This window comes from Meriones unguiculatus, chromosome 19 (genome assembly GCF_030254825.1).
Source record: "Meriones unguiculatus strain TT.TT164.6M chromosome 19, Bangor_MerUng_6.1, whole genome shotgun sequence".
NCBI lineage: Eukaryota > Metazoa > Chordata > Mammalia > Rodentia > Muridae > Meriones > Meriones unguiculatus.
In genome coordinates, this window is record NC_083366.1 from 56,364,751 (window position 1) to 56,378,873 (window position 14,123).

The 14,123-nt window shown below is 47.5% G+C and overlaps 2 protein-coding genes across 2 annotated transcripts in view; one reads left to right on the plus strand and one right to left on the minus strand.

Moving 5' to 3' along the window:
• Positions 1–503: 503 nt before the first annotated feature.
• On the minus strand, positions 504–7,288 carry Gcm2 (glial cells missing transcription factor 2). Its single transcript, XM_021647299.2, has 5 exons — positions 7,199–7,288; positions 3,876–4,128; positions 3,619–3,731; positions 2,427–2,552; positions 504–1,436 (listed from the first exon to the last, which is right to left on the minus strand). The coding sequence occupies exons 1-5, from the start codon at positions 7,286–7,288 to the stop codon at positions 504–506; spliced, it is 1,515 nt and encodes a 504-aa protein (XP_021502974.1).
• A 4,346-nt stretch (positions 7,289–11,634) lies between these two features.
• The window catches only part of Sycp2l (synaptonemal complex protein 2 like), a 52,558-nt gene continuing 50,069 nt past the window's right edge, over positions 11,635–14,123 (plus strand). The window contains exon 1 of the mRNA XM_060372526.1: positions 11,635–11,643. Within this exon, the coding sequence (XP_060228509.1) occupies positions 11,635–11,643 (9 nt within the window). The remainder of the gene's footprint in view (positions 11,644–14,123) is intronic.

Below are 14,123 nucleotides of genomic sequence, written 5' to 3' on the forward strand. Positions count from 1 at the left end.
TCTCGACTTACAGATTTATCAGCTGAGCTATGGAAAAGCCTGCAGTATAACAGAACACTTGCTACATTTCACACACTACCCTCTAGGGTTCCACTCTGAAGCTACCTACACAGCCTCTTGATGCTGTCTGTGGCTGCCTGAAATTCCCCAACAGTGGAAAAGGAAAAGGCTAAGGACGAGAACAGGATCCTCAGCCAGTGAGCTAAGGGAGGTCAGGCCAGCGTTTCGCAGCCCTCCAGCTTCATGATTTGTTCATTTGGGGGACTCACACTCATAGCCCATGTGGTATGGCTGGTCCTGAAACGTTCTGCAAACGTCCAGAACCTATCATTTCCACATGATAATTTCCTCGATGTACCCTTACATTGACTCTAGTCTTGTATGTGATTTGTATGTTGCACATGCACACACACACTGAAGCATCTAAACAATCGGTAGTTGCTCTTTAGCTCGTATTTTTTGCATGCAATCCATCATCATGGTGTGTGTAACCCAGAGTCCTTCTACAAGTCCTCATTGTCAAAGCTGAAGGGCTGCCCTGTCCTATCCAAGTAACCCATCACAGAGCTCACCCCGGACAGACACACATCCCACGCCTCTGCTCCATCTGTCCTGGAGGCCTCTGTCTCTTGAGGAAAAGCCACAGTGGGTCTGGCGCCCTGGCAATCTCCAGGGACCTTCACACGAGTTCTCCCTGAAGGAGAGGCTGCCTGGATGTCTCCCTCCGGAGGGGCTAAGGCTGGTGGACAGATGAGCCTTGGGAGGTTTTCAGTAGCACAGGTGCAGCTGGCCAGGCTGCTAACCTCCTGCATTCCGTCACCGTGTTTCAGAGCAGGGTGCTGGTAGGCCTGGTAAGCCACTGTGGTGGTGATCACTGTCTGCAGGGCCTGGGTACCTGCTGACGGGGTCGGCAGGCACCTGCAGGGCAGCTCTGGGTTGTAGTAAGGGCATGTGGTCACAGCCTGGCATTGCCCGTAATCAACCCTCTCCTCAAGGCTAGGTTTCCCGTGCATAGGTTTCCAGCCATGATATTTGGCTGTGAAATCCAAGCTTGCCTCATAGCTGCCATATGAGCTGACATTATACTGGAGTGAGTTTAGATGGACCCAGTCTGTGTCATCAGGGATACTGGAGGACTCTCTATACAGGATGGGATATGAACTTGAACCCGTAACCCCAGGACCTGCCAATTCATAGCTCCAAGGGGGCCTGGGAAAATAGATGTTTGGACTTGAATATTTCTGAAATGGCAGCATTACATCTCCTTGAAAGGTGGCCAGGTCACAGGGAACACTGTGAATGTCAGAGTTGGGGATGGAAGGGCAGGGCTGTCCCATGACAGGGAAGCTGGTATCAGCAGTCATATCAAACAGTTCTGTGGGTTCCAGGGCAGACGTGCTATTGAGGTGTCCACAGCTGTCCTGAGCACTTCCTGCCTAAAAAGAAGTCACAAATACAGACATAGGACACACAACACATACCACAACACATCTGTAATGTGTTGTGATATGAACATCTTCACTAACAGCAACAATCCACCTCATAAATAAAATACAGTTCTGTACAGTGAACCATGGCCTCCTGAGGTTTACAGTTTGGGCCCGGGGTCCAGAGGTTGCTGATGGATGCACTGACCAAGGAAGGTCCTCAGTAGCCAGGCAGGGTGGGTCTGAGCAGCTGAGGTACCTGTCCTCATCCACGTGCTTCTAATATGGAGGCCCGGGAGCCGCTTAGCCCTACCTTCAAGTCCTGCCCTTAGCCCTACCTACCAACTTAGCTTTGCCCCTCTGGATCATGGATCAGCATTTTAAACACAAGGTTTAGTTGCAACTAGCCCTTCAGAGTGTTTCTGTAACCCTGGAATGCACGACCTCTTACATCAGCATTTGGCCACGTGGAAAGGAACTGCTCTGCTCATGCTCTCTGCCTACTAGGCAAGTTTTGGTGGAGAATGCAAATTTGGTCAAGTTGCCTAAGAAAAACTTGTCCATTCCCTCATAAACTCTGTTGCTAGTGCTTGGATCTTGAGTGGGCCCCAACCGTTCCCGTGTTTAGGCTCAGTCCCCAGTATGATGCTATGAGGGGATGGTGGATTCTTTTTTCTTTTCTTTTTTCTGTTTTGGTTTTTCCGAGACAAGATTTCTTTGTGTAGCCCTGGCTGTCCTGGCACTCCCTTTGTAGACCAGGCTGGCCCTGAACTCTCCTACCTCTGCCCCACAGGTGCAGCAAACATCCTAACGTAATCACCTCTAGGGATCATTTGCCTATTTTAAAGAAGGCATGAGAGCCCTGAAATAACAATGACTTTTGTTAGAGATACGTAATTTTCACATGATATTAAACCTTTGTGGTTGATACATGGCACTCATCTTTCAGTTGGCTTTCCTGTAAGTGAACACAGATCTCTGGGTGGTGTCAGCCATTACCTCAGGCTCTGCAGATCTCCTTTTCAGGGGTTGGTAAAAAGAGGCCATCTGTCTCTTGAGGGCACTTCTTCTGCCTTCTGTCTCTGCCTTACTCTCTGGTCTGGGATGATCATGAACTCCTTTGGCCTGTGTTAATGAAGAAATTGAATTGTCTATCAATTTCTCTAGAAAGAAAAGCCAGCTCTTCTGGGAGTTGGTCCGAACAATGACAAGGTATTGTTCAATATAAAACAGCACCAATGGCAGACATCTTAGTGGGGTATGATAGTCCATGCCTGATATCCAGTATTTGGCAGGGTGAGGCGGGAGGGTCAGAGTGTGTAGAAACCATCCTGGCTTACACAGTGAGTTCCAGGCTATCCTGGGCTACATATCAGGACCCTGTTTCTCAAAGAAAACAACAAGGACAACAGATATCTTAAAAGGTAGCTTGCAAAGCAAGTATTCTCTCAAACAAATGTAACTGGGTCCACATTTCCGGCCCTTAAAGAGTACACTGAGCCATCCAAGGTGGCACACAGCTGTAAATCCAGCACTCAGTGGGCTAAAGCAGGAGGATCGTGAGTTCAAGGCCAGCTTGGGCTACCTAGCAAGTTCCAGGTCAGACTGCGTTGTACAGCCAGACCCCATCTGGGAAACAACAAAATCTAGCCAAACAGCTCATCACTTGATTTCTAGGAACCAGAGCACCTACAGGGGTCTGTGGTTTAATTTCCAGGACAGATGGTAGGGGCTTTGCTCCATGTGGTATGACAGAAATACTCAATACAAATGATGTCCTGATCCCACTGTACAGGCTGGGTTTGTGTGTCACCTTGACACAAGCTAGTGTCATCATAGAAGGAGAAAAGAGACTCAGTTGAGAAAATGTCTCCATGAGATCCAGCTGTAAGGCATTTTCTCGGTTAGTGATCAAAGGTGGAGGGCCCAGCCCGTTGTGGGTGGTTTCCTCCCTGGGCTGGTGGTCCTGGGTTCTACAAGAAAGCAGGCTGAGCAAGCTGGGGGAAGCAAGCTAGTGAGCAGCTCTTGCCTGGAGGTTCCTGCCCTGCTTGAGTTCCTGTCCTGACTTTCTTTAATGGTGAACAGCAACGTGCAAGTGTGAGCCAAATAAGCTCCCCCCACCCCCCAACTTGCCTTTTGGTCATGGTGTTTCCCCACAACAATAGAAACCTCGGCTAAGACATCCACTTACCTGAAAAAATATTGCGTTGCCATCAAGTCGCCAAAAGTTGGTGACGGGGTATCCACTGTGCCCTCGGCAAGGAACCAACTCCAAAGCTGAGTGACAGTTGGGACAAGCTTTCTCTGCAAACCCCAGAGGGAGAAATGTTAAGCTGAACCTGCAGCCTAGAAGAGTCTGAAGGAAGCTCAGGGGGCGTCATCTGGGAACAGGAAACCCAGGGCTCCAAAGCCACCCTTCCCCAACTGTAGCTGTCCCGCCGCCCTCACTCTGTTGTTTCAGTCGGGCCTTGTCGCAGATGGCTGGCCTCAGCTGCAGGCGCGAGCCGTCCTGCAGCGCGCAGGCACGTGCGCACACCACCACGCCCAGGCAGGACTTCTTGAGGATATGGCCATTGTGGTTGTTCGTGTTGCGCATGGCCCAGCCGCTCAGGTGGCGCTGAGCCTTCTTCTCCTGGCTGCTGTAGATGAGGCGTACATAGCCATCAGGCCACTCCTGGAAGTGGTCAAAGTGGGTTAGTTCCTAGGGAAAGATGGCAGACAGAGTAGGGTTTGAGATGACGGAGCCCGAATCAGAGGCACCCTGACTTTAACTTCGTCTATGACCTGGAAGACAAAGCGGGGTAGCTTCTGACACCCCCAAATTATTCTAGTATACAAAATCAATCGTCAGCCACATGCCTGACAGATCCTAAATAATGCGTGTCTATAAGGTATTGATGGCTACACAGTTTCTAAGGGACAAATGCATATTAATATACCTAGCCTTCACACTCCCTGTGGGCAGTCGGGACAATCATCAGGCCCATCTCATAGGATAGGTCATGGATATCAGAGACTTCAACTGACTTGTCAAAGTCCACACAGCTGCCAGGGCCTGGCTATGGGCTGTTTGACCTGCAGCTGACTCAGAGCCTGGGTTTCTTGTGGCTGACATTCTAATTTCTTAGTGCGTTTAGATGCTGAAAGCATTTTCAAGTCTTCTGAGAGCTAGGCTAGGGCTGAAAGTGGTCAGGATATGTTCCCACCTAATGCAATTTAACTGGTGTGTGTCTTCAGGTCAGTACTTTTTCTCTAAACACTCTTGGCACTCTATCCCCAAACTGCCAATCATGCCAACTATGACCCCAGGAGCAAAGGTAGAAAGCATCCCTCTGCACTTCTGCCTTAGCTCCGAGAGCTTCAAATGGTGTTCTGATGTAGAACCTAATCCTCATGCTAAATTGTGGGTTTAGGAGATTGGGGACCATGCCCGACACTGGACTACCTGCCCTTACCTCAGCAACATGGGCTTGCTATGCTCCTTGACAAAGAACCACAGCTTGGAATAAAGAGTCATACTGAGTATCAGTTTAGTCCCCGTGTCCGGTGGTCTTTGCCTCATGCTTCATTTAAAATGTAGTACACTTCTACATAATTTAACATAGATGACCCTTTACTGAGCATTTTCTATTTACTACTCTCATTTTTGTTGGTTTTAATTAATTAAATAATTAATTATTTTTTTGCAAGCTGTCCTGTACCCTCCCCCCCCCCCCCGCTGGCCTCACTATGTAGCTGGGGATGACCTTGAACTCTTGATCCTCCTACCTCCACATCTTGGGTGTTAGGATTATGGGAGGGGGGTGTGTGCCAACCCCCTCCCTCCAGTTTTCTCCAAGCACTGGAAGATAAAAGCACATCTTAATCCCCGAATTTCACAGCTCAGCATTAAAGTCACCACAATATATAAAAATGAGGTCCAAGTATAAAATAAACATTCTGTTTTATGGGGAAGCTATTCTATGGCTCTACAGACAGATCACTCTTTCTAAACAATAGTCAGTATTTACATTGATGACCCAAATTTCCAAAATGGAGGAAGTGCTACAGGTTAATCTCTTCTGGGAAAATGGATTTAGGGTATATTACAAAGGTAAGCTAAATGAGGCTGGATTGACTATTTTTACATCTTTCTCCCAATTCATTGAATTGAATACAATTTGGGGACATTTTTATGATTTGCATAATCTCAGAGCATATATAACAAGGAAAAATTAAAATATTTACAGCTGACCAGCTGCTATAAAAATAAAAGCTTTCAACTCTTTGCCTGCATTCAGTATTTGAAAGATTTATTTCATGCTTGTTTCTAATTTTGTGTGTGTGTGTGCATCTGTGTGTATTTCTGTGTGGGGTTTGTGTACCTGAAATTAGGTTTCATTTGATCTAAAATGTTGTCAGCACACACACACACACACACACACACACACACACACAATTATAAGATGTCAGCATGTCTGAGGAAAACCTGAGATTGTTATCTATTTTCATCCCCTGATGACAGACCAGCAGCCTGAGACTCACAAAAATTCAAGGACTCTCTCAAGGTCATATAACCAGTTTGGCTCACTCACCCAGTTGGTCAGAAGGGCTACAATGATAGGTTTCTCCAGGTGTTTGTTTGTGTGTGTGTGTGTGTAAGAGAAAGGGGAGAGGGAGATGGAGAGATTATTATTGCTGTTCATGTTTCAGGGTGCCCGTCTCTTCTCATATGTAGAGATACCCCTGATTAAGAACCAGGCACCCTGAACCAGTGACGTGGCTTAGCAGGTAAAGGCATGACTGTGTAAAACTGACCGTCTGAGTTAAATTTTAAGTCCCACAGAAGAAAGAGAGAAGTGACCATCCTCTGACCTCAACACATGCATCCTGATGTGCACGTGTCTACACAAACCTGTGCACACACACGATACACACAACAAAAAATAAAAGTGGGTTCCAAAGGAGGAAAAGCAACTCCTATTTACCAGGAAGTCTACGCATCTTTCAGGTCATGTCCTTATGGCATCGTTTGGATCTGATTCTTTTCTAGAATGCCAGATTATATATATATATATATATATATATTTTTTTTTTTTTTTTTAATGGAGATTTTCACTGACAGAAGTCATCAGCTGGGGTCTATTTGGTCTATAGTGGAAAATGAATTTCTCCTGAGAGGATGAAAGGATTGGGGCATCCTCTCAGGCAGGTGATGGAGGGCTTCCAGTAAATCGCTCCAGACTGGACATTTGCCTTGGATTCCAGTCATCTTCTAATGCCTGGCTTGGCCATGTGAGAATCAGTGCTTCCTGCTTTGGCTGAGATTTCCCCAACACTCTCTCTTGAACTGCGAACGAGAGAGTAAGGAGTGAGGCTCTTCGTTGTTTTGTTTTGAAACGAGGTTTCCTTAAGTAGCCCAGACTGGCCTTGAATTTGTGGCAATCCTCCTGCCTTAGCCTCCAAGAAAAGAGACTCAGTTTTTGCCTTGGTTAAGAATGGAGAGAGAATGGAGAGCCTGACCTGACTACTTAGGAACACGAGTTCGTGTTTCTGTTGCTTTAGTGTGTTTTGGAGAAGCGTAAGTAAAATCACTCCAGGAAAACTGAGTCACTCCAAGAAGACTCATCTCTAAATGAAACCACACGTTCTGTAGAGGCCAACTTCCCTCTGTGTGTGTATGGCGGGGGGGGGGGGGGGAGTGTCGTAGCATGAATTAATGAATTAGCTTGTGGGTTTTCCCTTTGGCTGGACAGCGGCACATTTTACCTTAAGTGCGGTGTCTCCCTCACCTGAGGCATCTGTGGATCATTGATGTCCCACTTGAGCTTCATCCCGTAGGAGAGCACAGGGTCTGCAGCCTGAGCTCTGTCTGCAGGCATCGGCGGGGGCCTCCTGTACGCTGTAACCAGAACCCTGAAAGGCAAGCAAAAACAAGGAGTGCTCGGGGAGCGCTTTTCTCCAAAAATGAGAAGTGAGAGAGGTGAGTGGAAGGAGGAGGAGCAGAGAAGGAGGAGGAGAAGGGAGGAGAGAGGGAGGAGACACACAAACACAGAAGGGAGGAGAGAGGGAGGCAGGAAGACAGAGACACACACAGAGACAGACACTCAGAGAGATAGAGAGAAATACAGACACAGACAGAAGAGAGGGAGGGTGACAGGGACAGAGAGACACACACAGAGACAGATACACAGAGATAGCAATAGAGAGGGGGAGGAAGAGAGAGAGAGAGAGAGAGAGAGAGAGAGAGAGAGAGAGAGAGAAGCAGTTGGCCTTGGTGGGTGCCCTGTCCTAGGCTGCGGTGCTGAAATGTCTCCCTCTGAACAATAGCAGTTTTTTGAAGCAGGTTTGTACAGACCCATCTCTGCTGGGCTACCTCTCCCCAGGACCTGAAGCGCCAACCTCCAGCAGGCTTGTCCACCCAGCCGGAGCCGGGAAGGGAATGTAGGGGAGAGTTAAAGTGAGCAGCCCAGGAAACTGAAGCTGAGAGTTGACCCTGGGAATAAGTAGGGCTGTTTTCATTTATGTCGAAAACCTAAAGAGATTGTTTGCCAGCCCCTCAGTTGGCTCCGGAGAGGGCTTAGGTTGGGGCTCTGGAAGCAGAGGTTTCCAGCAAAGTCTCTCCAGAGCTAGATCTGGTGCCCAGTGGGAAAAATGAGGGAGACTGGAGAGCCAGCAGCAGGCATCTCCAGCCTCCACGGTGTTCAGGGTTCGCAGGAGCTGTGGCCGTCCCCAGGTCTGTGGTCTGTGGTTTGGTCAGAGAGTAAGCCTAGCATTCCAGTAAGTTCTATGCGCACACCACAGACCTGACCACCGGAACCATCCCGGGAAGAGAACCTGGAGGTTGGAGCCAGGAGATGGAGAGGAAGGGAGAAAACTGCAGCTGGAGCTGCCCCAACTGAGGCGACCTTTCTCCTTCACCTGCCTCTCGCGGGGACACTCAAGATAAGAAAGCCACAAGTGTCTCTTCCAGACCACCTCAGGGCAGGACCCTGGACCGTGAACGGGGGTGGGCTTCCAGAATCTCTTCCTCGTGTGCTGGCTTGGCAGCTGGCGCTCTGCTCTTCCATCACCAGTCTTGGCTAAAATAAATAAGTACATAAAAAGCAAATAAATGGATGAGCGGATAAATGAAAGGAGCAGATCCCACAGTACAGGGAGCGTCCCCAACTCCAGTCTGTTCTGGCGCTGTCACCGACATCTCAGACCCAGCAGGACAGCATAGGTCCGGCTTTGCTTGAGCAGTGCCACGCAAGCACCGTCTTCTATGCAAACCCCGCAAGAGCCGGTGTGGTTTACCACCGGGGTTTCTATGCAACAACCCAGGAAAGAGGATTGGGTCCTGCGTGCTCCTGGGGCTCTACCTCCCCAGTCAGGGGCTTGCGGGGTAGGGTGGGGTGGGGGTAGGGGTGTGTCATCTCAATAGAAAGTTTGGTTTCACAGCAGCCTACTAGCCTGTTAGGACCGGGAGTGGGAAGAGAAAAGGGGTCCTGGAGGGAGGATGGGAGGCGGGGGTGGAGGTGCAGTTCCCGAGCTTTCTTCCTGTAGCTCAAGGCTGGGTTGATTCTTATTCTGAATACTAAAAGTCCTAGCAGAGGAAAGTGAACGTCTCAACCAAAGTTCTTTTCTAAGGGTCACTACTGAAGTGTAGCTGGGGACAAAAACGAGTCTCCGTTTTGTTTTGTTTTTCTTTCCACTGAGCCCTCAAGTTACTGACTGCGAAGGTCCCGGCTGCTTCTGTCATTCAGTTGCTTTTTGGTTTGCTTGTCTCTCAAAATTAAAATTAAGTTAAAACTATTGACCTTTTTAAAAACAAACAAACAAACAAACAAATAAAAACCTCCTTAAAAGTGACAGCTTAAGGCAATTTATGCTTTTTGAACGTATTAAAATATAGCTCCCAAACCAGCCACTTAACATGCCATCTGAAAATGTGTAAAGATCCATCTCTGGCCGTACTGAAAGCTTAGTAGGCTCTTTCTCATCTCTACGCTTTTGAAAGATTCCTACAAACACGTGAACGATGGGCCCACGAATCAGCTTAACAGGTAGAGGGAGGTGATGGGGGACCGGTACCAGGACGGAGGGGAGGAGGGGCAGCGGGGCGGGGACGGGGGACTCGGGGACGGGGTGGGGGGGAGGAGATAGGGTGGTGGGGAGAGGTAGCGGGGTGGGTTGAAGAACTGGGGTGGCGACAGGACTGCTGGAGATTGGCGCTCTCATTTCATCACACAAACAGAAAGCGTAATTTATACGTTCAAGGCAGATGAATTTCTACGCTAAAGGAGAAGAAACAACCCCTTCAACATACTCAAGCAGGGAGATGGTGCAAGCCTCTAACCCCAGCGGCTGGGAGAAGGATGGAGGAGGAGCAAAGGTTCCAGGCCATCACAGATTACAGGAGACCTGGTCTCAGAAAACAAAACCAAGTGACAGAAGCCCTTTAGTTTGTGAAGGATTAAAGCACACACTTCGGGTTGCCCTATAATTGGGTAAAATGTGTGAAAAGAAGTTAATCAAAATGAAAGTTACAAGTAAGTTATGACACTGATGTCTGTCTTGTTGCTTTTAATAACTTTGGAAGGTTGGAACACACTGCCGCTGTAGGGTTTGGAAGCATAGACTTTCCCCCAAATTCTGAAAATGATGTTTTCTGTCTAGTTTTTTTAATATTAATTTTATTCTCTAAAGTGAAATGCATTTACATTGGATTTTGATCGTTTGACTCTTAGAGATTATACTCTCGTTCTAACTTCACTATTTGCATTGACTTAAGACAACTGCATTCGTGAGAGTCTTGGTCACTGTTGAATATGTAAGAACCTGTGAATTTGAGGAAGGATCGAGCCTTTGAATCTGCAAGGTTTAAGTTAAAACAGGTAAGTTAATGACAGCGTACTTAGAACACGTTTTCTGGGGGCTGGTATGTTCAGGGCCGTTTAGACAAACTGCCACGCTTGCAAGTTCCTGCGTACTAACAGGGGTTGTCGTCACACACGCATGCTTCCTGTTCAAGTAGCAAAGGCCTTCTGTAAGTATCACAGCATAAAATACAGTGTCTGCCTGTAATGCAGACGAGGGCTTCTGCAAGGCAGGTTTGGAATGGAGGGTGCATTTTTGTCTGTCTATCTATCTATCTATCTATCTATCTATCTATCTATCTATCTATCTGTGTGGGGGTGACAGAGAGGGTGCACACAGGCCAGAGAGCTACCTGGAAGTCAGAGAGAAGTTACAGGAACTCCTTCTCTCTCTCCACCATCCTGGTCCTGGGGCTGAAGCTCAAGTCCCCAAGTCACTTCAGCACTGTTTGCTTACGAAGAAAACCGTTTTATATATATATATGTATATATATATACATATATACACATGTACATACATATATACATACATATATATTCATATATATTGTCATGGAGGTCATAGCAGCCCATCTCTAGCATACACACACTTAGGTTAAACAAAGTAGTTGGAAACTAAGCTATTAGGAAGAAAAAAAAGTCCTTCTCTTTTGTGGCTCAAGTCTGCAATCACAGCATTGTGGGAGGCTGAGGCGAGAGTCAGCCCAGGATACACAGCAACACTTAAAAAACAAATATGACCCTTCTCCTTCTGCCTAAAGTACCATTAAAGGTACCATTATTTTATATGGTATCATGATAGAAAGTCTGGGTCCAAGTCTGGTTCAGTAGGACCACGCTGCTTTCTGAACACGAATTTTCCCTTCCCAGGGTGCCTTTGTTGGGTCAAGATCCAACAGGGATGTTGACCTACTGGCTAGAACTTCATCCCCAGCCTTCTGAGAGTTCGAGGCTAGCCTGGGGTATAGAGTGAGTTCCAGATCAGTCTGGGTGCAGAACGAGACCCTGAACCCAAACCAGATCCGAACCACCGTAGCACTCAGGCTAGCAAATTGGGCAGCAAACGTCACTGGCTTCAGCCACACCGGTGCCAGATCCGAACAGCTCCCGCAGCTGTGCGCATCCAGGCAAGCAGGCCTGACCCGGTGAGCGAGGTACTCGCGCCCCTTCTGCAATCTCATACACCGGAGTCCAGCTGAGTTTTCAGGAGCAGCTGCATCCAGTTTGGGTTCCTGGAGAAGACCGCCTGCATCCAAGAGTCACCTGCCACGCGGATCCTCGCTTTGCACTCCCGGGGTAGGGGGAGAGCGGTGCTGCGCAGCCAAGCCCGCAGGGATTGTGGACTCAGCGTCGCCTGAAGCCTGGGGATGGAAGCGGTGAGTGACATCAGGGGTGGAGCCGGGCTTCCCTTCCACCGTCTCGGGGTTCTGTTTTCTGTGGCGCACTGGGCTTGCACCCACAGGTGTAGAGTCCCAGCACCGTTTGGCCGGTCAGACAAGTCCTTGGGGTGCTGGGGTACCTTGGAGCGTGTGAGCCTCTTGGGTTTGCATGGTGCTGGCTGGCAGCTCTCAGGAAAACGGGGAAATAACAGGGATCCTGAGCCTCAGCTCCAAAAAACTCTGCGCGAGCTTTTGGGTGCTTTTGAGAGAACTATTGACCACTTTTATTGATTGACTGCTGCAGACTTCTTTATCTCTTCCGGGACGGGGTAACCCAGCCAGCAGCAAAGCAAAAAAAAAAAAAAAAAAAAAAAAAAAAAAAAAGTCCAGGTGGTGAAAACCATAAGTCTAGATGGAAAGGGTCTTTTATTTCTCCCATTTATACAAGATGATGATAACAACATTGCAAAATGCACCGACATTAGGGACTTTGATTAAGTTCCTAAAAACAGAACTGTTAACTTAGCGCAGATTTTGTTTTGTTTCGCCTTGGGTGAGACAGGGTCTCGTTTGCCCAGGGTGGTGTAGATTCCCCACGTAGCTGAGGATAATTTTGAACTCTTGATTGACCTCTCAAATGCTGTGATTACATTCGGTACCATCACAGCCGGCTCCAGGGTGACTTAAAAAGAGCAGTTTAGCAGAGGTTTAGCTTTTGCACGTTGTACTTTACCATGAAATTGTCGGGACCAAACAACGAGACTGGGCGCTGTGTGTAAAGGCAAGAACCATTGACCGGGCAGCGTCACTTGATGAAAATGTCCTAGCCCTGTGGAAACCTTTTGTGGGCCGTGGATGGTTAAACCTTGAAATTTCACTATGATAAGCCCTAATGTTAAACTTTATGTCACAAATATAAGGACTCAAGTTTCTTATTACAACTTGTAATACAAATTTTGAGCATGGGTTTGAATCTAAACATGAATTTTATTAACACAAAGCCCCTTTCTATGTTACAGCGGTCTCTGTAGAGTTTATCCTCTGTAGAACATTCACTCAGCTGTTTTCCCTACTGCTTGTGAGATAGTATTGTCAAAGAGAGTAACTTTTTTTTTTTTTAAACACTATCTTAATATACTGAAGTATAGCTCTTCAATAGTTGATGCGTTCTGGGGTTTGTGGGAGGACTCCGTTTTCTTTAATGAGAGTTTGGCCATGCTCCACTGAGTATATGGGAAACGCAAATTGGTGGATGTTTTTTTTTTTTGGGGGGGGGGAGGGCAGAAGGGCACATGGGTGGGCGGATGGTCCTGGGAGGAATGGGAAGCAAGCTCAATCCAGGTGCATTGTATGGAATTCCCAAATAATAAAAATATCATGTTGGGGGTGGGGAGGAATAAAACCCCCTTACCACCTTATTTCAGCTTATGACAAAAACCTGTTCAAAAGCGCAGCATAAACTTTTCTTCTATTTTTAGAATTTGAATTGCGTCTTTGACCTTTATTCTTCTTTTTTAAAGAACATTTTTTTTTTTTTTTTTATTGCACACAGAAAAATAAAAATCCTCCGAAAAAACAGTCTGCTGAGAAAGAAGCTGGGACTAGGGGGGGCCAAAGTGCTTTGAAGGTAACGATAAAGTTTATTTTCTCTATGGGTTATAGTTGGGAGTTCTGGGTGGATCCCCAGCCCCGTCGGTTCTCAGGCCTGGAGCAGGCACCTCGTGGCTTTCATTGTGCTACCTCGTCGCAGCCATGTCTGTTCCACCTCACTCCAAGCCTCCCTCCAGAGCCCGACAGCAAACCGTCCGGCGTCTAGCCTTTATTCCAGGTGAAAGTAGCTAGCACCGAATAAAACAAACTTAATGCCTATCCTCGGGGAACTTAGGAATTTCAGAGAGCCAAGCATCAGGTGGTGTGAGAGCCAAGCAACAGGTGTGCAGACTTAACAGAGCAGAGTCATGATGCAGAATCATTGCCAGGGCTTCGTTTAAGGTGGTCCTGGAAGCCCTGCCTATAAGGTGATACTTAAACTGCTTCTGGGGGAGGGGGACGCCAGTTTCATTTAAAGAGGCAGTGGTGGGGATCGGAAGTCCAGACATAACTGTGCACAAAAATCCAAGGCAAGGAAGACCGTCTAGGTATTTAACTCTGGATGTTAGCCCCCGCCCCTTTATTGTTTTTCTGACCTTTAATGGGTGAGCCTAGGCTCCTGGTTGTCAAACTCAAGCAGGGTCGGGGTGTATGTGTGGGAGTCTGAACTCTTAAAAGCCCTAAGGAGGTGCAGCTGTTACAGGGGACCCACCAATACCTTGTCTAGGACATTAAAAGTTTCATGTTTTGATATGTGATTGTCATGGACGTATTTTTCTATCTTGTCCCCACTTCTAGACCTTTTACCCAAAGTGAAATGAGAACGCTAATGTTTTGTTGCATGTTTGTCAACAGACATATTTTCCTATTTCGTAGTTCAAGACCAA

Bases quoted from the DNA above. Each gene is read 5' to 3' on its own strand.
- Gcm2 (XM_021647299.2), bottom strand. From the start codon at position 7,288: ATGCCTGCAGACAGAGCTCAGGCTGCAGACCCTGTGCTCTCCTACGGG. The intron at 4,129-7,198 runs GTGAGGGAGACA...ATCTTTCCCTAG, and splicing joins ATGATCCACAGATGCCTCAG to GAACTAACCCACTTTGACCA. The intron at 2,553-3,618 runs GTAAGTGGATGT...TCATTAACACAG, and splicing joins GCAACGCAATATTTTTTCAG to GCCAAAGGAGTTCATGATCA.